The following is a 23,069-nucleotide window of genomic DNA, read 5'->3' as shown; positions in this document are numbered from 1 at the left end:
TTTTGTCGTCTGGGGGTGGCAGGAGCGGAGCAGGAATGTCACAAAGGTTCGAGGTACTTCAGGAGGGCCGGCAGCACTTGGAGTTGGCGTTTCCTCAGACCGAAATAGCAGTGGAGTGTCTAGCTCCCCTCCGGTCTGATTTGTACGCAAGATATGGCCCCTTTCTCTTAGCTCCTTTGATTTGGGTTGGGTTTCCGGCCAGTGTCCGCATTCTTTAACACGGCCTGTTAAATAAACTCCACCAAACAACTTTGAGACTTAACAGTTACCAGAGAGGGGGGAAAAATGTGCAAAGGTCAAATTGTAGTCTTTTCCACGCTATGAGCCTGCTCTTGTTTTCTGGTCTGCTCTGGTTAAGAGCAGGTGTAAAATTTGCTCCAAGATGGCTGCTCTTGCAATTTTAGAAATATAGATCTATCTATAAGCAATAGCCTAAAACTTTTTAGTATTCAGTTTGTTTTAATCGGTGCAACATACCCAACTCCATATTGCACCCATCTATTTACAGAGAGGGAAAAAGACTGTGTCATTTTATTGCATGTTAGGGATTTTATGGTTTAATTGCTTTTACGCTAACCCATTTCTGTCCATCCCAAAGTGCAAGGGTCAATCGCGAGTGTAGTCTATTTGATGCTTTAGGGACTTTTCAACCACTGTAAATGGAACATTTATTTTGTCATTGTGTCACTAAACTTGTTTTGCGTCCCAAAACAGGATGTGTGATCATGAGTTAATGAAGTATAGTTCCCAACTTCCCACATCACCTGCCACTTGATATGATGGCTACATTTGGTGAACAATAAAGTAAAAACATATATTTTTTTTAAAGTCTGTGATGAGGACCTTTGTACTTGACTATAACGTCACCTTCCTTCAGTGAGTCAGCATGCCTGAAATTCCATTTGGAATTGTTCTCTTTTGATTGCGTCGTTTGTGTATTTGTGTTTGTGCAAAGTTCTTTACAATTGGGCAAACATGATGATGATAGTTAAACCTTGTTTATTTCCAGAAGGAATTTACTTTGAAGTCTTAATTTCTTATTTGAGCTCAGGCATAAATCTCTCAATACATGCCCTAAACCAAAAAAGGTTGTCCGATTACTGGGTGTATAGGTGAGACTGAAACTAGGAAGAACGAGTTTACCTGATCTTGTTACTTTGATTATAATGTAAGCCTACAATAGCTGTGTTGTACAAAACACTTGTTTTGGTTCCTGGACCTATTTGCATCACAGTAGAGGTTAGCTGCATGGGACAAGGTGTTATGTCACTTGAACACGCAACCACCTCCTACTTAAGGCCCTGAGTAGGAGTGGGTTTCAGTTAGATAATTAACCAGAAATGTGAAATGTTATTTTAGAACAATGTTAAGTTGTGAGGATATCTCTCCTCTCTGTACATGTGGTAATACTGATTACTGAGCAAGTGTGTTCTATAGGATCCAAGCTTATTCTGGGAGCTTGACTTGTGAGTCAATCCTGCAACATGATGCTCCCTAGAATCTGCTGAGGGTAAGGGGCATGATCCATGTAGGTTTCAAACCTCAGCAGTGTGTAGAGTGGAACCCTCAAGCACTTCAGTGCCCTATAGCGCTTTTCTTGTTTGTGGTCTGTATTTTAAATGGAGACAACCATATGCAGTCAAACTGGTGACCATAATATTCTCCCTGCTGAGCAAGGAAGTACGTTTAGAATTCTCTGCATTTGAGTTGACATTGCATGCTGAGTATGCCTACATGGATTCAAAATGTGGACAGGGAGGATTGGTACTGATGCAGTCAGTTGGGTCAGGCCAGAGGACACACTAACACATGCAGCATGTGGTTCAACCTTACCCCCCCCCCCGCAGAACGCAGCCCACTCAGAGCATGTGACCGCAGTGGCATCGAATGACAGTCCCTCAAAAAGAGTGCTGACACCGCCTACCCTACTGAATGGGGCCCACTGTAACTCTGAAAGCCTTTGCGATTCAGTGTCATGATTCAAAGCTGCGAACCAGGCACTACCATCAAATACTCATTCTTTAACCTCCATATTCCGAGCTTGATTTTTATCTCTATTGGCCCATCTCATAGATTAACCTCATTAGCCATTTGTCTACAATGAAGTGAAGTGGGCAGTTTGCCATCAGTTCAGGGTATTTTGCAAGATTTTTAAAGATTGACCCACTCTGGTCTTACTATACCTGTGTTGTGATCACTGAATTCTTTTGGCATGGTCAACTCTATCATCCATGAGCTGGTCCCTAATATAGAGGAAAAAAGGAAACTGGTTACAAATGCCACTGATGCAAACGCAGACCTTGAAAGAGCCACCGACTACTCTAGATGAAAATTGTTCAATGCACTGTAATCATCTTGCATCTGTCCACTACAAGATCACGTAGTGAACTAACCTAATTGTACTCCCCTGGAACATATCCCTCTACAATTTCAGAAAATTAAATGAAAATTCTAAAAGGGGGGGAATCCTCTGGAAATTGACTGAATTGACTATAGTGTTAACGCTACTGTTCTGCATTATATATATTTACTGGAGGAGGTTGAACCTTAATTCAAAGCTGTATTCTACATCAATGCCATGTTTAGGGAAGTGCAAAACTTTTTTTGTGGGGTAACACTAGAGATCGACCGATTTAATCGGAATGGCCGATTTTTAATTAGGGTCGATTTCAAGTTTTCATAACAATCGGATATCGGTATTTTTGGACACAGATTTGGCCGATTTAAAAAAAAAAAAAAAAAAAAAAAAAAAATATATATATATATATATAATCTAAATAAATAAATAATAATATATATATATATATCTACACACATAATAATCTAAATAAATAAATAATAATAATATATATATATATATATATATATATATATATATATATATACACACACATAATAATCTAAATAAATAAATAATAATAATATATATATATATACACACATCTTAACTTTTTTTACACTTTATTTAACTAGGCAAGTCAGTTAAGAACACATTCTTATTTTGAATGACAGCCTAGGAACGGTGGGTTAACTGCCTTGTTGATGGGCAGAATGACAGATTTTTACCTTGTCAGCTCGGGGATTCAATCTTGCAACCTTACGGTTAACTAGTCCAACGCTCTAACCACCTGATTACATTGCACTCCACGAGGAGCCTGCCTGTTACTCGAATGCAGTAAGAAGCCAAGGTAAGTTGCTAGCTAGCATTAAACTTATCTTATAAAAATCAATCAATCATAATCACTAGTTACAACTACACATGGTTGATGATATTACTAGTTTATCTAGCGTGTCCCGCGCTGCATATAATCGATGCGGTGCGCATTTGTGAAAAAGGACTGTCGTTGTTCTAACGTGTACCTAACCATAAACATAAATGCCTTTCTTAAAATCATTACACAGAAGTATTTATTTTTAAACCTGCATATTTAGCTAAAATAAATCCAGGTTAGCAGGCAATATTAACCAGGTGAAATTGTGTCACTTCTCTTGCGTTCATTGCACGCAGAGTCAGGGTATATGCAACAGTTTGGGCCGCCTGGCTCGTTGCGAACTAATTTGCCAGAATTGTACGTAATTATGACATAACATTGAAGGTTGTGCAATGTAACAAGAATATTTAGACTTAGGGATGCCACCCGTTAGATAAAATACCGAACGGTTCTGTATTTCACTGAAAGAATAAACGCTGTTTATGACTTCAAGCCTATCAGCCTAATGGCTGGTGTAACCGATGTGAAATGGCTAGCTAGTTAGCGGGGTGCGCGCTAATAGCGTTTCAAACATCACTCGCTCTGAGACTTGGAGTAGTTGTTCCCCTTGTTCTGTATGGGTAACGCTGCTTCGAGGGTGGCTTGTCGATGTGTTCCTGGTTCGAGCCCAGGTAGCGGCGAGGAGAGGGATGGAAGCTATACTGTTACACTGGCAATACTAAAGTACCTTTAAGAACATCCAATAGTCAAAGGTATATGAAATACAAATCGAATAGAGAGAAATAGTCCTATAATAACTACAACCTAAAACTTCTTACCTGGGAATATTGAAGACTCATGTTAAAAGGAACCACCAGCTTTCATATGTTCTGAGCAAGGAACTTAAACGTTAGCTTTCTTACATGGCACATATTGCACTTTTACTTTCTTCTCCAACACGTTGTTAATGCATTATTTAAACCAAATTGAACAGGTTATTATTTATTTGAGGCTAAATTGATTTTATTGATGTATTATATTAAGTTAAAATAAGTGTTCATTCAGTATTGTTGTAATTGTCATTATTACAAATACATGTAAAAAATTGGCCGATTTTTAATCGGGATTGGCTTTTTTGGGCCCTCCAATAATCGGTATCGGCGCTGAAAAATTATAATCGGTCGACATCTAGTTAACACTGATCGCCGTTTGCAGTGAATAAAGTAAAGCCTTTTTCAATGCATATATTCGCAATGGATGGGTAAAATAAAAAAAGGTACGTTAACATTGGTTGTGTTCTTTAACCTCCACTACACCGCAGGCTTGGGAAATAAACTCACTTCCTGAGTGTCAACAGCCGGGCAGGATGTTGATTTTGTATGTGTGCATTCCAAATATGTCAGGAAGCTGATTGTTTGGGAGGGTAGGAAAAGAGTAATACCCTTTTGATCGGCTTCCTGTCATTTATTATGAAAGCGTATCGTCTGTCCACTAGGGCTGGGCGGTATACTGTATTTTACCATGTACTGGTATTGATGCATAGACCGGTTTGGGTTTTTACATTACCTTCTATAACGGTATTTGAATGTTTGGTTTATTAAATGTTTAAATGTGATACGCCGTGTGTAACATCCGTTTTTATAGTTTACTCCGCTACTTGGGTATCCCTCTCCACTCTCTCTCTCCACGCTGCTTTCCACACAAGACCTAGTCTCACTCAAGGAACGCATTTGTTGTTGCTTGACCTCGAGACACTTTACACGAGAAACTTTCGTTCGGTCAATGCAACGTTTCCAATTTGATCTTAAAATAAATCCACAAGTGTTTTATAGTTGCAATATTAGTTTGTTTCTTACATTTGCAAACTGCTAGTTTATATTTTCTTAGCAAGTTAAGCTAAATCGTGTTAGCTACCTAGCTAACTAGCTAATAAAAGTACTGAGTCAGAGCAATAACTCGTCCATGGCATTTTAATTTGTTGTCATGTCAAACACTGTATTCAAAGTGCCCACTATTTCTATTCTATTTCCATGATTCCAAAAGTTCACCCAAGTGTATTGATCTAAATTGCAATTGCAACATTTGGTTAAACATAAGGCCTAGTATTTTTGCCCATATCGTGGCAGTGTGGAAATGATCTCAAATGTGGAAATGCAGAAATTGATGGAAATGCAGGAAATTTAGGTTGAAGTTGAATTGTTTTATACTGTTCAATCAGAATGGAAAATGACCCATTGAAATAATTTCGAATATATATGTTGCCACCCTAGGGTCACACACTACTCTTTAAGCAAATGTAGAACTTTTATTAATCAAAATCATAAAATACTGTCATAGCGTAAAAAAAAAGATAAATACTATGATATGATATTTTGGCCATATCGCCCCAGCCCTGCTCCCCACACACCATTTGAATAGAGCGCTATATAGAGCGCTGCGACGATTTGACAAATTGGTCTTTGGATTATGGCATTTCAAGTATGCACAGTTTTTGTGTGATTTGAAAATGTCTTCCACAAAACGATTCAACTCAACTTTCTAAATGAACTTGTCTACCTTCCCAACCAAAAGAAATCCACTTCTGGGGACATGTTCTTCAAACTCAAGCCTAGTTTTTGTAATTCAGTCGTCGACAAGCAATTAGTTGTACCACAAATTACACTTTATTTAGATGTTGAACCCTTGTAGGCCTATAGCTTCACTATGGTGTCCTCCAAGCTCATGTTTATGGGTGGCATCTGTCTCTTCAAAATGAATAGTGTCATTGACAAGGCTCGTAACGCTATACTGTACACTTCATTTGGTTTTTGTCTGTCGAACAGATGTACTTATAGGCTAGATTTGGGTTCTGCCGGAGGCAGGAAGTGTTTTGGGGTAATTAATGCTACCCATTTTTTCCCCAATAAGTGGGGAAAAAAAGGGCTTCATTATTATAATCTTTCCCCTGTAAACCTTGTTCTGCTGAGCTTTTTGGAACTGTTTGCCAAAGCCATCAGTCTGTTCCTTGCATGTTTGGCCCTTGAAATCTGGTTTGTTAATTAAGGAACTCTCAAGGGAATGCGAGGGAAATGCCTCTGCCATTGCATTCCAATCATTGCTAACTTGTCCAGAGTTCCGCATGGGGGGGGGGGGGGGGGGGGCTTCTACTTTCTATTGGACTGTTTAGTTCATTTTAATGCTTTTAGTTCCCGTCAGCTGCCCTGACCATGTCATCACTAACATGTAATGGCTATTAAATACCCTTATCTACAGTACGTTTCACCTATGTACAAGCCCTTGACCCTTGCATTTGGAATAAATGTGTGGTGACTCAATGACCGACCACTGAGAAAATGGTGAGGGGAAGAAACACTTTCAACGGGAGGTCCAGGTCAACCACTGCATAAGCATTCCATAGCACTTAATGTCATCACACTAAATCTGGACTCATGAATCGCATGTATTGTAATTATTTATAAATTGATTGCAAATAAATGATATACAGTAGCTTATGAAAGTGACCTAGCTTTTATTTTCTAGGATGGTGTAGTAATCATTTTCACTTTATTTCATATTTTAATTATGACTTGACATGTGGCTACAGCTGCTGATGCAGGCTCTTTTGCAGACATTGGCAATGCACTCTCTCTACCCAAAATATTGTGGTTTGTCATTACTGGCATCCTTTTGTCATGCTTTTCATTTTTAAACTTTCCACACAACCCTCCCAAACCACAAAGTATTCAGAATAGAGCCTTGTCTGATTTCCCACCAGCTTGTTCTTTGCACTCATAACTCTTTCATGCTTTGGATTCGAGACCTTTACAATTTCAGCTGACATCCTTGCCAAAATCAGTGCTGATGTGAAAAGCTCAATTTGCACACTGTTGATATGACACTTGCTGCCATTGTTTTTGGTATTTTAGTCTGGTTTGCCCCAGGTCCATAGTGAGTCACCAAGACTGACTTGTCTAATCTGTACTCTTTCATTGTGATGATTTAGCACTAGAGTAAAGTCTGTGGGCCTTCTAGGATTTTCAGGCTGGTGGTGTTTTACAAAGAGACCAGTGGTTTAAACTTGGTTGGGTAACTAAAGTAATGGACAAATCACCAACCGTGTTGTTTTCGTTAGAGAGGCTGGTCTCATGAGACCCTATATCTGTTGTGAGATTTATGATCGTTATGTACATGATTGCAGTGCTTACTGTACACGTACAAAATATTTGAATTCAAGCGTGACATTATTTTGGAAGTTTCAAAGAATCAGACTGACTGCCTGGAATACATGGGTCAGATGAGAGAACATGCAAATTGGTCTTGGTTTGCTTTATGGAGTGAAACTGCAATTTAGGTTGCTGGACTTTGCTACGCCTGGCTCTCTTTGTGAACCAATGTGTCAGGCATTTTCCCCAATTCAGCCAATTTATAAATCAGACTCTGGCAAGCTTATTTAACAATAAAAGTTTGGTCTAATTTAAACACTTACATTTTTTTTACTAGAACCAATAGCTTAGTAGATGTTGTGAGTCCGAATCAAAGGGTTTCAGAAACGCTACATTAACTAGAATGGTGATAAACAATGAAAGTATGTGTTCGCTAGTAGTTCCAAAAGTAATCCCAGCCATTTTAGTAGGCTCTAGTTTTTGTCCGCTTCCGCTGCTGCGGCCGAAGCCAACTTTCTGACAGTAGTGTCTCCAGATGTTAACAGAGCGAATGCAAGATTTATGGTGTGCAGCTATGCAAGACTCAATTACCATCTGTATTTTGTCTACCACGAGGTGCAATGCTCAGGTTAACTAGCATCTTCTGAATTCTGCCCTTAAATGGATTCTTATGGCTTTTAATACTTCCTGTGAATAGATGGTCAGTTTCCTCTCTCCTAGACTTAGGGGTGTGCCAGTCAAATCAAATGTATATCAAATTGTATTGGTGACATACACATGGTTAGCAGATGTTAATGCGAGTGTAGCGAAATGCTTTTGCTTCTAGTTCCGACTGTGCAGTAATATCTAACCTTGTGAAGATGCGGGAGGAAAAGGGTGCAAAAGTATCTATATCCACAGTAAAACGAGTCCTATATCGACATAACCTGAAAGGCCGTTCATTATGGAAAAAGCCACTGCTCCAAAACCTCCATTAAAAAAAGCCAGGCTACGGTTTGCAACTGCACATGGGGACAAAGATTGTACTTTTTGGAGAAATGTCCTTTGGTGTTATGAAACAAAAATGGCCATAATGACCATTGTTATGTTTGGAGGAGTAAGGGGGAGGCTTGCATGCCCGAAGAACACCATCCCAACCATGAAGCACGGGGGTGGCAGCATCATGTTGTGGGGGTGCTTTGCTGCAGGAGGGACTGGTGCACTTAACAAAATAGATGGCATCATGAGGAGGGGAAATTATATGGATATATTGAAGCAACATTTCAAGACATCAGTCAGGATGTTAAAGCTTGGTCACAAATGTGTCTCCCAAATGGACAATGACCCCAAGCATACTTCCAAAGTTATAGCTTAAGGAGAACGAATGTTGTGGGCAGAACTGAGAAGGCATGTGTGAGCAAGGATGCCTACAAACCTGACTAAGTTACACCAGCTCCGTCAGGAGGATTGGGCCAAAATTCACCCAACTTATTGTGGGAAGCTGGTGGAAGGCTACCTGAAACAATTTAAAGGCCATGCTACCAAATATTAATTGAGTGCATGTAAACTTCTGACCCACTGGGAATGTGATGAAAGAAATAAAAGCTGAAATAAATCCTTCTCTCTACTATTATTCTGACATTTCACATTCTTAAAATAAAGTGGTGATCCTAACTGACCTAAGACGGGGAATTTCTACTCTGATTAAATGTCAGGAATTGTGAAAAACTGAGTTTAAATGTATTTGGCGAAGGTGTATGTAATCTTCTGACTTCAACTGTAGGTCAACATGGCAGCACTTTGTTACAGTGAAATGCAGGCTAGTTATTACTGACTTTTTTTGTGATGTGTATAAATTCCACATTTAGTTAATGGATATTTAGTTTGATCTGTTAAATGATTTGCTTTGTACAACAAATAATTTCACAACTATTTATAGATGTTATTTGCCAAGCAACCATTTGGCAAGTGATCGTTTTGAATATTGTATTGTGGGAACAGCCCCCTAAAGTCATGTGTTGCTTGAAACGGGGAAGGAAGATCAGAGAACAGGGTCTCGATTGGTTTTACATGTAAGATAGGTTGGAGCTTGTATAATCAGCCTTTTGCACTTAGAGAGAGTGCGTGTGCAAACTCCTGTATACCACTTTTGATAGAATAACCCCCAAGCTGTGAAGGTAGAATTTTATTCTGTGTCTTGGCTGACAACTGTCTGAACTGAACTCTTCTCAAGTGATTGTGTTACAAATAGTGTCATCAGACTATCTGCCATCTGCCTGGTACAGTTGAAACTGGGATTAATCTGAAGGGCACACTTCTCCAGCGTGCCAGTGGCCATCGAAGGTGAGCATTTGCCCATCTGAAGTCGGTTACGATGCCGAACTGTAGTCAGGTCAAGACCCTGGTGAGAACGATGAGCACACAGATGAGCTTCCCTGAGACGGTTTCTGTGGAGAAATTCTTCGGTTGTGCAAACCAGCAGTTTCATCAGCTGTCCGGGTGGCTGGTCTAAGACGAGCCCGCAGGTGAAGAGGCCTGATGTGGAGGTCCTGGGTTGGCATGGTTACACGTGATCTGCAGTTGTGAGGCCGGTTGGACGTACTGGCAAATTCTCTAAAATGACATTGCAGGCGGCTTATGGTTGAGAAATGAACAGAACAATCTTCTGGCAACAGCTCTGGTGGACATTCCTAGAGTCAGCATGTCAATTTGCACGCTCCCTCAACTTGAGACATCTGTGGCATTGTGTTGTGACAACTGCACATTTTAGTGGCCTTTTATTGTCCCCGGCACAAGGTGCACCTGTGTAATGATCATGCTGTTTAATCAGCTTCTTGATATGCCACACCTGTCAGGTGGTGGGATTATCTTGGAAAATGAGAAATGCTCACTAACAGGGACATGCACAAAATTTGAGAGAAATACGTTTTTAGTGCGTATGGAACATTTCTGGGATCTTTTATTTCAGCTCATGAAATATGGGACCAACACTTTACGTGTTGCGGTTTATATTTTTGTTCAGTGTATTTCAATGTTTGATCAGCCAGCTACTGTGTTGTCATAGAACGGTACATGATTGGTGAAATCTTATCAGTGCAAGCAGCAAATTTCCTCTCGAGCTTTCAGTGATGGACCATCTTCAGTGTGTGTGAGAGAGAGAAATCTCTGTTTGTTTAAGGCCTGTATTAGAGGGTGTATGAATGACCTGCTGAGTTCTGGCATGAGAGACCAGTCTCATGGCACTGGTGGAAAGGTGCCAGAAGGCATCGGCTTTCACTACAGGCCAGATGGCATGGGAGCCCTGCCAAAGGCTAAATAATGCCCAGGATGCGCTATCCTTAGACGTTTGTGACAACAGCCTGAATATAAACACTGGGTGCAACCTATCCTGGGCTGTGCTAAACAGCACCATAAGGACTTAGTGCTCTGTCAATCCTGGTGGGTCCAACTGACGAGAGCCTGTACCAAGAAGTTTGTCGTTAGCTCACCACAACGGCTTGATTCTGTGGAACTGGTTGTTCAAAATAACATTTGCCAACGCTTTCGCTTACACACTCACTCGCATGCAGTCAAACACACTCTTTGTCTTGCTCACACACACACACAATAATATTCCATTAAGACCCTACAGTGACCGTTTCTCCTACTCTCTCCCCCAGACTTGATCCACTGCACCAATGAGATGAATGTGAACATCCCCCAGCTGGCAGACACGTTGTTTGAGAGGACGGCCAGCACCAGCTGGGTGGTGGTCTTCAAGTCTCTCACCGCTACCCACCACACCATGGTCTACGGCAACGAGGTGAGTGAAACCTGTCTGGGGGCACAAATGGTTAGGGTTGGGTGAGAGGATTCTGTACCTGGGGATTTTTTTTCAACCCAGAGCTCTGCAACTCAACACTTCCAGCAGAGCCATATACAATGGATCTGACTCCTTGGTGATCAGAGAGGCATGTCATGCCAGACACACTCTGAATTCCAACTCAACCCCTATCCCTCCATACATACGGTAATGGTACCATTGTAACATGCTCTACTCCCGGTGATGCGCATCTCTCTTAAATATGATGTCATGAAAGATTTCACGTGTAAGAAAATAAATTCTGTGTCAGAAGTGACACTAATACTTTGGTGCTAAGGTCTTTTTAAATCCTTTTAACACTAGTGGTTTTGAAAGTGTCAGCAATATCCAGTCCACAGAATTGTCATTTGTATTATACTTCTTCTTTTGAGGAGGCTCTCTTATGTAACATTGCTATGCATTTTTAAAAGTGGTTGTCTTCATTTGCATTCACCATCTATGAAGGTTTGCACACACATGTTTCTGTGTTGCAGAGATTTATACAGTACATGGCTTCAAGGAATACGCTTTTCAACCTCAGTAACTTTTTGGACAAAAGTGGCCTGCAAGGTGAGTAACGTCAGCTCTGCACAAACTTTGCTGAAGTACTCTATTTTATCATGGGTTCAGTATCCTCTAAACTGGATGAGGTGAAACGCTCCAATATTTTAAAGGTGCTACACATTTTAATATTTGCGTTGTAATTTCAGAAAATGTCCATAATCTATCTACCGCTAATAGTGGAATGATCGTGTTTCGCAGTATTACTTACAGTGTATTACTTACAGTGTTTTGATTGGCTGTGATATTCACCTATTGATTACTCCCACCGGAGCAGCATCTGTTGTTAAACTAGGAAAGCTGTTCTGACTTTGGCTGTGTTATCTAGCAAACATGTAGTTTTTACAGCTGTTTGAAGCTGGTCGACCAAAACCGAAAGTAACTTTTAGTTTTGGTCCACCAGCTTCAAACAGCTGTAAAATTATATTTGTTCATGGAAAGATATTTCTCAGGGATTTAGATGATGCAATGATTCCCTACACTATTCAGTGCTTGTTTCCTCACAGAAACTGAGGGAACAGTGTAGAATGACAGAGCGATTTCCACTAGATAACACAGCCACAAAGTCAGAACAGCTTTCCCAGTTTGACAACAGATGCCGCTCCAGCGGAAGTAATCAATCACAGCCAATCACAACACAGGCAGATAAGTAATACTGTGAAACAATATCATTCCACTATTAGCGGAAAATATATTATGGATGGTTTCTAAAGTTACATTGCAAACGTTTAAAAAAATCCTGTGTACTGTAGCACCTTTTTTTTTGAGACGTTCAGATATAAATATATTTTCTCAAACAATCATGCTTATCTGACATGTAGAATAACGAAACGTCAGCTCTATTCTTAACTTGCAACGTACCATAACTTTTGCCTACTGTGTGTGTGTTTACACACGACAACAGGTGATATTGAGACCTGCCAAACTATGTTAGAAGCGGAGAACAATTATTTTAGACAGTCCTACCCTTTTCCCCTCCACTCTATTCCCAATGAAATGGCAACATGGCCGACTCAGCTCACATCAAGCCCAAGTTGTTTCCCATGTTAACAAGATGCCTGGCAGCCCAGACCCAGTGGGACTTTCAAGGGCGACTGTAAAGGCAGAGTAAGCGCCCCTAACCATAACCTAATGCCTTTTGTCAAGTTGTTACTTATAAATTAGGGGGATAGGGAGCTATCAGTTTTAAGGATGACGACTGGATTTGTTGGAGTATAGCGCTCATGACAGAAATCCACTAGATGGTGGGCCTTTGCTTTCGGTGAAATATGGGACTATATTTACGATACATACAGTATTTATGATAGTTCATGGTTATTTTCATACCTTGTTTGAAGTAGTGTTGGCACAATTCTCAGTATTACAGTTGCGTAAAAAAATAAATAAACCAGGAAACGGACTGAATGTCCAATAGCTTGGAAAATAAACGTGACACCCTTATGAGTCCCATTTGTTTATTTTTTCAAGCTATTGCACATACTATTTCACATAAAACAGGTATTCCTCAAAGGGCCATACAATTCAGTCGGTTTTCTTTTTCCATGTAAAGCTTTCACAAGTATCACGATAGTATGACATTGGTATCATGGCAACACTGGAACACACACTTGAAGTGTCCTAAAGTTTGCCTGTGTATTTGTCCGACGGGAAGTAGCCCATAAATCTACGAAAAAAATCAGTAGTCGTAACTTTCATAAATCAATGGAAGAATGTGCCTTGTCTTATTCAAGCTCAAGTGCATCCCCTATTTTCCCTAATAAACAGTTAAGAGTATAGGCTAGTTGCCACGCTTTGCCTTGATGCCAAGTGTGCAAAGCTGTTAAGGCAAAGGGTGGCTACTTTGTAAAATATAGTTATTTGTTTAACACTTTTTTTTGGTTACTACGTGATTCCATATGTGTTGTTTCATAGTTTTGATGTCTTCACTATTAGTCTATAATGTAGAAAATAGTACACATAAAGAAAAACCCTTGAATGAGTAAGTGTCCAAGCTTTTGACTGGTACTGTATATGAAGATGCACCTGATGCTCAAAGAGTAATTCCCCTATTGTCTTTTTCAGGCTATGACATGTCAACGTTCATAAGGAGATATAGTCGCTACCTGAATGAGAAGGCTGTGTCGTATCGACAAGTCGCTTTTGACTTTACAAAAGTTAAACGAGGGTAAGGACTTTAATTCTCTATTCACATTTCCTTATAGCATCAGGATCAGCTAGCATCCTCTATATTGTATAAATACTGTACAGTCGTGTTTTGGATATTTTTTTGGCATAGTGCTTATTCTTCCACAAGTGCATATAGTTTAGCGGCTAGGGGTTGATTTGGCGTCTAATGCATTCTTTTAAATTGCATGCTTCAGCTCAGTACACACATTCATGACAGTCCAAAACCATTAGGATTGGGCCCTTAATGATTGGAATATTATCTTTACCCAAGGGCGGATGGCGTTATGAGAACCATGAACACAGAGAAGTTACTAAAGACCATACCTATTATCCAAAACCAGATGGATGCGCTACTTGACTTCAACGTGAGTTTTCAATGCTTGACATTTTGTACGTTGTTGTATTGCTATGGCCTCAAACTCTTCAGCTCATGTATTGCAAAAAACATAGTCGACGATTGAGTAGTCGAGATCCTTTACCTCTGTCCTGTGGATTGGGAGCTCTGTGAGTCAGACCAATAAGTGGTCGATAGGTTGGCTGTCAATTCATCTGCTTTGGACCCCCTCCATCTCCAGGTCAACGCCAACGAGCTCACCAATGGAGTGATCAACGCGTCCTTCATGCTTCTGTTTAAAGATTCCATTCGACTGTTTGCGGCCTACAATGAAGGCATTATCAACCTGCTGGGTAAGTGCTTCCGCCTTCCGGCTCTCAAGAGTCTCTGTCCTGCCAAAACCAAGTCCTTATCGCCGTGTCATCGTTACCATTGAGTACTGATGCATAGACACCTTTGCACCCTGTCGTACGGAGTTCATACTGTATCCCTGCCTCAAATGTCTACCACCACTCACTATCAGCCTGCTGCCATGCTAGCCTGGCTGACTTAACGGGGGCCGACGAAGGACATGTGTTATGCTACTACTCTGTTTTGCTCTCGTGTTCTAGTTGTGCTGGGTGACATAAGGTCTGTATATAGGTTTAGGGGTTGGGTGAATTCCCTTTTGAACTGAGCCATTCTATTTGATTTCTGAAACACATAAACAAATCTAGTTTCCAATTCTTCTCATTTCTATTAAATGAGTTTCCTGAAGGGTCTGTGTTAAACTGAAATTGAGCTCAATGCTGGTGGAGAGACTGGTCTTGCACACAGTCTGATTTCAACTACTCTGTGCTGGCTGTCTTTTACACAGTCTGAATTCAACGACTTTGTAACGTTAGATCTGTGTATGTTCATCAGTGCATGTGTGATTTTTGTCTGTTGGAAATGAAAATAATATCTAAAGTTGGAAATGGAAGTTCCAGTAAACTGACATTCTTGTATGCTCCACAAAGTTGGACATTATAATGGCGTTAGAGAATTGCACTTGTTTACGAACTTTATGCAGCTATGTGATATTTATGCTGTAGTGCTAGTCATTTCATATCAAGGCTATATTCTCTGCTATGAGGATGTATGCCTTTCTCACTCAGATGTGAGCCTTGGGTCTTTTGAGGGGACTGAGCAGGTCCGTGGAGAGGAGCAAATTGGAGATGCGCAAACATCAGTGAGAGGTTTACAAGCTAGTGAGACATTCATGCACCACTCTGAAGAGTTTGTATACGTCCTGCAGACATACACATTTAACTGCCAAGTTTCTGATTTGAGAAAACAGTTAGTTCTGGAATTATACTATAGAAAATTAAACATATCTCCCATTCATTTGTAAAGGCTGTTTAATTATTTGATACAGTTTATCCTGATTTGATAAAATGTCTGTTACAGTACCTTGGGAAAGTATTCATTTTTTCCACATTTTCTTAAGTTACAGCCTTATTCTAAAATGGATTAAATTAAAATCCACTTAATACATCAATAAAATCAATTTAGCCTCAAATAAAAAGTTGTCTGTCTGTTAGGAAGAAATAGTCTTCACACAGTTCGCAACGAGCCAGGTGGCCCAAACTGCTGCATATACCCTGACTCTGTTGCAAGAGAAGTGACACATTTTCCCTAGTTAAAAGAAATTCATGTTAGCAGGAAATATTAACTAAATATGCAGGTTTAAAAATATTTACTTGTCTATTGATTTTAAGAAAGGCATGTATGTTTATGGTTAGGTACACGTTGGAGCAACGACAGTCCTTTTTTGCGAATGCGCACCGCATCAATTATATGCAACGCAGGACACACTAGTAATATCATCAACCATGTGTAGTTAACTAGTGATTATGATTGATTTTCATAAGATAAGTTTAATGCTAACTAGCAACTTACCTTGGCTTCTTACTGCATTCGCGTAACAGGCGGGCTCCTCGAGGCAGGTGGTTAGAGCGTTGGACTAGTTAACCGTAAGGTTGCAAGATTGAAACCCCGAGCTGACAAGGTAAAAATCTGTCTTTCTGCCCCTGAACAAGGTAGTTAACCCACCGTTCCTAGGGCATCATTGAAAATAAGAATGTTTTCTTAACTGACTTAGTTAAATGAAGGTGTAAAAAAATAAATAATAATTCGGCCAAATCGGTGTCCAAAAATACAGATTTCCGATTGTTATGAAAACTTGAAATCGGCCCTAATTAATCGGCCATTCCGATTTAATCGGTCGACCTCTAGTCATTATTCCAGTGAGATTGCTAAGGCAAACACCGCCGTGTTTAGTTTTGCCCAACCTAGATCGAGGCACAGACACGGTCTCAATGGGAATAGCTGAGCTGACTACACTGACTGGCAGACTCCACTAAGCTGGCAGGCTGGCTATCTCATTGTGGAGCTAGGGGAGTTAGAGCCCTGTCTATGTTCGTAGATAAGATGAGAGCACCGCTCCAACTACGATGGAGTCCGTCACTCCTCAGCAGGCTAGGCTTGGTCCTGTTTGTGGGTGAGTCCCAGAAAGAGGGCCAATTATCTACAAATTCTATCTTTTGGGAGGGGCAGAAAACGGTTTTCAACCAGCGATTGTGTTGTGAGACTCTGCTGTAGAGCTCATCGCTCCCCCTAACTGGGAGGGGGCCAGAGACATTTACTCGATGCCGACACATCTTTCTAGCTGATTTACATGCTGAAGCTATGTTGTGCTTTGTGACCTCTGACTGTTTCAGCCTAACATTGTTGGGTAAGTTGAAAAAGTGAGCAGGGGGGAAAAAAAAAAAAATATATATATATATATATATATATATATATATATATATTACAGTAATTAAAAAGTAAAAACCGTGAAGTTGGCAGGTAGAAAAGTAAGGTTAGCAACAAACCGCACAGCAGCACGTAAACAAGTCTACAAGTTGTGACCGGAAATTGACTCAGCCATGCCTCCTTGCCCGTCCAACATTTCCTCATCTCCCACCCCTTCTAATGCGACTTTCCCCAATGCTTCTCCCTCTTTTCCCCCTGCCCCACTACAAAGTTTCTCCCTGCAGGCAGTTACTGGGTCCGAGGTGCTTAAGGAGCTCCTGATACTTGACCCCCAAAAACCATCTTAGTCAGATGGTTTAGACCCTTTTCTTCTTTAAGGTTGCTGTCCCTGTCATTGCCAAGCCTATCTCTGACCTTTTTAACCTTCTCCTTTCTGGGGAGGTTCCCATTTCTTGGAAGGCAGCCACGGTTCATCCTTTTATTTAAATGGGGAGATGAAGCAGATCGTAACTTTTATAGGCCTATTTCTCTTTTGCCCTGTTTACCAAAGGTGTTGGGAAAACGTGTCAATAATCAACTGACTGGCTTTCTTGATGTCTATAATATTCTCTCTGGTATGCAATCTGGTTTCCGCTCAGATTATGGATGTGTCACTGCATCCTTAAAGGTCCTCAATGATGTCACCATTGCTCTTGATTCTAAGCAATGTTGTGCTGCTATTTTTGACTTGGCCATAGCTTTTGATACGGTAGACCATTCCATTCTTGTGGTGTTTCTGAGGGGTCTTTGGCCTGGTTTGCAACTACTTCTTTCAAATAGTGCAGTGTATAAAGTCAGAAAATCTGCTGTCTCTGCCACTGCCTGTCACCAAGGGACTACCCCACGCTCTTCTCAAGTTACATCAACAGCATGGCTCAGGCAGTAGGAAGCTCTCTCATCCATTTATATGCAGATTATACAGTTTTATACTCAGCTGGCACCTCCCTGGATGTTGTGTTAAACGCTCTACAACAAAGCTTTCTTAGTGTCCCACAAGCTTTCTCTACCCTTAACCTTGTTCTGAATATTTCCAAAACAAATGTCATGTGGTTTGGTAAGAAGAATGCCCCTCCTCCCACAGGTGTTATTACTACCTCTGAGGGTTTAGAGCTTGAGGTAGTCACCTCATACAAGTACTTGGTAGTATGGCTAGACAATACACTGTCATTCTCTCAGCACATATCAAAGCTGCAGGCTAAAGTTAAATCTAGACTTGGTTTCCTCTATCGTAATCGCTCCTCTTTCACCCCAGCTGCCAAACTAACCCTGATTCAGATGATCATCCTACCCATGCTAGATTACGGAGACATAATTTATAGATCGGCAGGTAAGGGTGCTCTCGAGCGGCTAGATGTTCTTTACCATTCGGCCATCAGATTTGCCACTTATGCTCCTTATAGGACACATCACTGCACTCTATATCCTCTGTAAACTGGTCATCTCTGTATGCCCTTCGCCAGACACACTGGTTGATGCTTATTTACAAAACCCTCTTAGGCCTCACTCCCCTCGGTCTGATATATCTGCTGCAGCCCTCATCCTCCACATACAACACCCGTTCAGCCAGTCACATTCTGTTAAAGGTCCCCAAAGCGCACACATCCCGGGTCGCTCGTCTTTTCAGTTCGCTGCAGTTAGCGACTGGAACGAGCTGCAACAAACACTCAAACTGGACAGTTATCTCAATCTCTTCATTCAAAGACTCAATCATGGACACTCACTGACAGTTGTGGTGGCTTTGTGTGATGTACTGTTGTCTCTACCTTCTTTCCCTTTGTGCTGTTGTCTGTGCCCAATGTTTGAACCATGTTTTGTGTTACTACCATGTTGTGTTGCTACCTTGCTGTGGCGTTGTCTTAGGTCTCTCTTTATGTTGTGTTGTCTCTATGTTGTGTGTTTTGTCCTCTGTTTTGGCTGTAACGTAACAAAATGTGAAAAAAGTCAAAGGGTCTGAATACTTTCTGAAGGCACTGTAATACCAGCGTTTTATCACTGCTATTTTGCATTAGTTCCAGTGCTCCGTTATAATTTTCCTGTCTATTCTTTTCACAGAGAAGTACTTTGACATGAAGAAAACTCAATGCAAGGAGGGCCTTGACATCTACAAGAAATTCCTCACTCGAATGACAAGAATCTCTGAATTCCTCAAAGTAGCAGAGGTAAGATCCCACCTTTTTGGAAACTTCTGTGTGATCGGACTCCTACATTCGCTTTTATCTCCATGTCATCTTGACCCACCTCTTCTTCCTTTTCAGCAAGTAGGGATTGATCGAGGGGACATCCCAGACCTCTCCCAGGTAAGATGGTAAAAGCAAACTGCTGCCAGCATCCTCAGATCAACTGAACACATCACACCAATAATCCACAATCTACGATGGCTCCCTGTGCAGCAGGGATCCATCCCGTATTGACTACAAGACATTCCTCCTCGCCAGAAATCTCTCCACAACCTGGCACCCACGAACTCTCTGACCTTCTCCCAGCCTATGTCCCCTCCCTCCGATCTGCTGTTTTCCTTTTCACCCCCACATTCCAGTTCTCCATCATGGGTGCCAGGGCCTTCAGCTGCTTGGCACCCAGGCTCTGGAAAGCACTCTCCCCACACATACGACATGCAGACAGTCATCTCATTCAAAACACACCTCTTAGAGAACCTATAGCCCAGTGTCCATGATTGACTCTGCCCTACACCCCCCTTCTGCACCTTCCTAGTTCCCATGTGTATGTGTCCCCAACTCCTTGTCCTAAACTGGGTCTGTATCCTATTCCCAACTCTACCCTAAACCCTTATCCTAAACTGGGTTTGTATCCTCTACCCAACCCCTCCATCCCCCTTTATCAGTCCTGTTTAATCTGGTCCTTTGATTTTTAAATTGCACTTTTAATTGATGCACTTGATTTTATGCACTACACTTGATTTTATGTAGGCTTACTTTTAATGTCCTTGAGTATCTTGAAAGGCGTTCCCCCCAAAAATTTATTTTTAGTATTTATTGCTTTCCTCTCTCTGCCTGAAAGTGCATGGGGTCTGAGACGGAGCCCTGCTGGACCCCTTAGCTTGACTTTACTTTCAACCCCACCTCAGTGTGCTGACTGCTCTCACCACGCTGCCGTTTCAGACCTTCCAAATTGCTCCAGGTTTCTGTACCTTTGCACAGCTCTAGCTATAACGCATTGCTTGCTGGACCCACACTGCATGTGGCCCCGTCATAGAGGAAATGCCAGACTCGGTCCCTGTCCGAATACTTTCAAAATGCTTCCGTCCTCCCTTCAGATAATCACAGATCTGATTTGGTTGAATTGCTGAAAGCAATAGCAATGGGTTGATATCCTTTCTCTCGTCTATCCAATCACTTCTAGACCTGTGATCAAGGAAGGGTGCACTTTATTTGCATTCGAACAGGGCCTCACTCGCTCTCCCCTGACCTTGCACTGCATACAGCACATAAAGGTGTTAACATTTGCCTTTGTCAAGGGCTATATCGAGTAGGCTAGAGCCGCGATGAAAGAACTAGGAGGAAAATAAATCCCCCACTTTGCATATATTGGAAATTATAGACACGGTATGCTATTTATACCATTTACATGTCACCTTTCAAAAAGGGACACATTTTGTATGGGGTTAGCTACAGGTAATTGCCAAAATAAAGGGAACGCCACCATAGTGTCTTAATAGGGCGTTACAAGTTGGCAGAACAGTGTCAATGCGATGTAGATTCTACAAGTGTCTGGAACTCTATTGGAGGGATGGGATGCCATTCTTCCACAAGAAGTTCTATAAGTTGGTGTTTTGTTTATGGTGGTGGAAAACGCTGTCTCAGGCGCCGCTACAGAATCTCCCATAAGTGTTCAATTAGGTTGCAATCTGGGCCCAGTTTTTCAAAAATGCATTATCTGGATTTTGCCTACAGGATTAAATGCATTGAAATATAATTAATAGAACGGGATTCCCCATTTAAGACAACGATTAGTCCACTCTATTCATTCTATTGCTATGCATTTAATCCTATCCGATAGGTGAAATTCAGATAGAACTGGTGCCTTAGACACACACAGCAAATATTTTACTGTCTTTGTGGGAAGCAAAACATTTTTTAGATTCATATTTTTCATAAACCTAAACCCTAAGCCTAAAATAGCCTTTGTGTTCTTGGGAACCTGCTTTCAATATACTTTGTACATCACTTACTCAAGGGTTTCCTTTATTTTGGCAGTTACCTGTATATCTCTCACCTACTTATCTAATCTTAGAATAACATGTTTAACATTGTTTTTACGAACATGTTCAGATGGTGCTTTACCAAGACCAGCAGTATTTCACACGGTCCCTCATTTTGTGCTTTGTATTTTACTGTTTTGGATTTAAATAGATCTATTCCTTTAGTTAGTTGGTACCTTTCTCCCAAAACCTATTGTATTATCTCTGACAATTATCACCTTTATATTCTGTATCTTTCCTTAACTTTCCATCTTCAGATTACAGTTAGTGTAAGTATCTGTATCTCACTCTCTTTCTGTGTTTGTAAGCCAAGTACGTTCTCTTCGTGTGCGTTGTGAAATAGCTGAGCATCCTTACTGTTTGTTTGTTTCCTTCTGCTGTTACCCGGGTTGTTATTTATATATTTTTTTCCTGAACTTTGAACTCACTGTGTCTTTCCATTTATAATAGGCCCCCAGTAGCCTCTTAGATGCCTTGGAGCAGCATTTGGCTTCTTTAGAAGGGAAGAAGGTGAAAGATTCCACAGCAGCCAGCAGGTAGTCCTTTTCCCTTCCTTTTGCTCACTTGCCAGTCCAAGGCAGTCTAGTCAGACAAAGCCTGTTTGCTCAGGCACCAAATTTAGCAAGTGGGTATGAGTTGGAGCTGAAGTGTTTGTTGGTGGGCAGCGATCCCAACAATATGTTTTGTTACTGTGGTCCAATGTATGCTTTTCCTTTCTGTGTTTTGCCAGTTGTTTCCTTGAAAATATTGACAAATGCTCCGGGAGCTACAGTTGCAGTGTTAATCTTCAATTTATGCAAGTCCTACATTGTTAATAAAGACCTACTTGTCTGTGGCTAATATCAGGGGCATTTGATTTTTGTTTCCTTTTTTGTGTCTTTAAATGCACTATAATTATGTGCACTGATCATCAGTGCTGATACACTTCTCCCATTCTAAACAGAAAACCTGTATTATAAAATTGAATTATCCCTCTCAAGCAGAAATCCTTTCTATTTTATGCCAAACCTCCTGCTACTATTGTAGCCATCTATCGAAGTGCAGTTGTAAAAATATGCGCCACTTTCTTTTACTGAGCTTGTAGAACTCTTCTTCTGCCAACACAGCACTTTTGACAATGGCCGGTTAACAGTCCCCCCCCCCCCCCCCCCCCCCCTAGCTGACCCCTGTCTCTCTTCCTCTTATTCTGTCTCTCAAGGGCTAGCACACTCTCCAACGCTGTCTCCTCTTTGGCCAACACGGGCATATCTTTCACCAAAGTGGACGAGAGGGAAAAACAGGCAGCTCTGGAGGAAGAGCAGGCTCGCCTAAAAGCGCTAAAGGTACATTTTTCTTCTAGTGCCCTTGTTTGCTCTGCTTATTACCCTACTGGGTTTAATCTGTTCTGGTTTTTCAGCATTTTGAGATACATTTTTTTTTTAGCTCATAAGTTGCTCTCATGAGGTCCTTGGTCATTGGCTGATGATTCCAGTGACTCCCCACCACCAAATTAAGTTTAAAAATAACATTTTCAGAGCTTGGATTTTAATTTGATCTGGCTAGTAGGTAGGCCTGGTGTTTTGTTGAATTTGTCCCGTTCCACTTAGGAGCAGCGTCTGAAGGATCTCCAGAAGGGGCCTTCTTTCTCTGCCACCACGGCTGCCTCCCCTGTGTCAATGGACGGTGGGACCATCAACACAGCACCGGCCATCGACCTCTTCTCCACGCCCAGCTTCGCAAACAGGTGAGAGCACCCTGTCTATCCTAGCCCTTACCCAATATCTATGCCCCACTGCCTCCTCCCTTCTGACCATCAACACCAGTGTCTTCCCAGTGTAACTGA

At 41.2% G+C, this 23,069-nt stretch overlaps 1 protein-coding gene across 18 annotated transcripts in view; it reads left to right on the top strand.

Moving 5' to 3' along the window:
• Nucleotides 1–23,069, top strand: part of picalma (phosphatidylinositol binding clathrin assembly protein a) — a 45,646-nt gene that overhangs the window by 4,223 nt on the left and 18,354 nt on the right. For 16 of the 18 annotated variants that reach the window (XM_055877569.1, XM_055877501.1, XM_055877499.1 and 13 more), the window contains 10 exons: nucleotides 10,972–11,114; nucleotides 11,648–11,723; nucleotides 13,776–13,878; nucleotides 14,152–14,245; nucleotides 14,456–14,567; nucleotides 19,081–19,187; nucleotides 19,284–19,325; nucleotides 21,698–21,783; nucleotides 22,446–22,569; nucleotides 22,834–22,970. In XM_055877569.1, coding sequence (XP_055733544.1) covers nucleotides 10,995–11,114; nucleotides 11,648–11,723; nucleotides 13,776–13,878; nucleotides 14,152–14,245; nucleotides 14,456–14,567; nucleotides 19,081–19,187; nucleotides 19,284–19,325; nucleotides 21,698–21,783; nucleotides 22,446–22,569; nucleotides 22,834–22,970 — 1,001 coding nt within the window. In that variant the 5' untranslated portion in view covers nucleotides 10,972–10,994. The remainder of the gene's footprint in view (nucleotides 1–10,971; nucleotides 11,115–11,647; nucleotides 11,724–13,775; nucleotides 13,879–14,151; nucleotides 14,246–14,455; nucleotides 14,568–19,080; nucleotides 19,188–19,283; nucleotides 19,326–21,697; nucleotides 21,784–22,445; nucleotides 22,570–22,833; nucleotides 22,971–23,069) is intronic. The other 2 variants (XM_055877502.1, XM_055877588.1) reach the window with 1 other exon arrangement.

The sequence above is a fragment of the Salvelinus fontinalis genome, chromosome 2 (genome assembly GCF_029448725.1).
Source record: "Salvelinus fontinalis isolate EN_2023a chromosome 2, ASM2944872v1, whole genome shotgun sequence".
NCBI lineage: Eukaryota > Metazoa > Chordata > Actinopteri > Salmoniformes > Salmonidae > Salvelinus > Salvelinus fontinalis.
The sequence above is the reverse complement of the archived record's forward strand: the minus strand, read 5'-3'. Positions and strand labels throughout refer to the sequence as shown.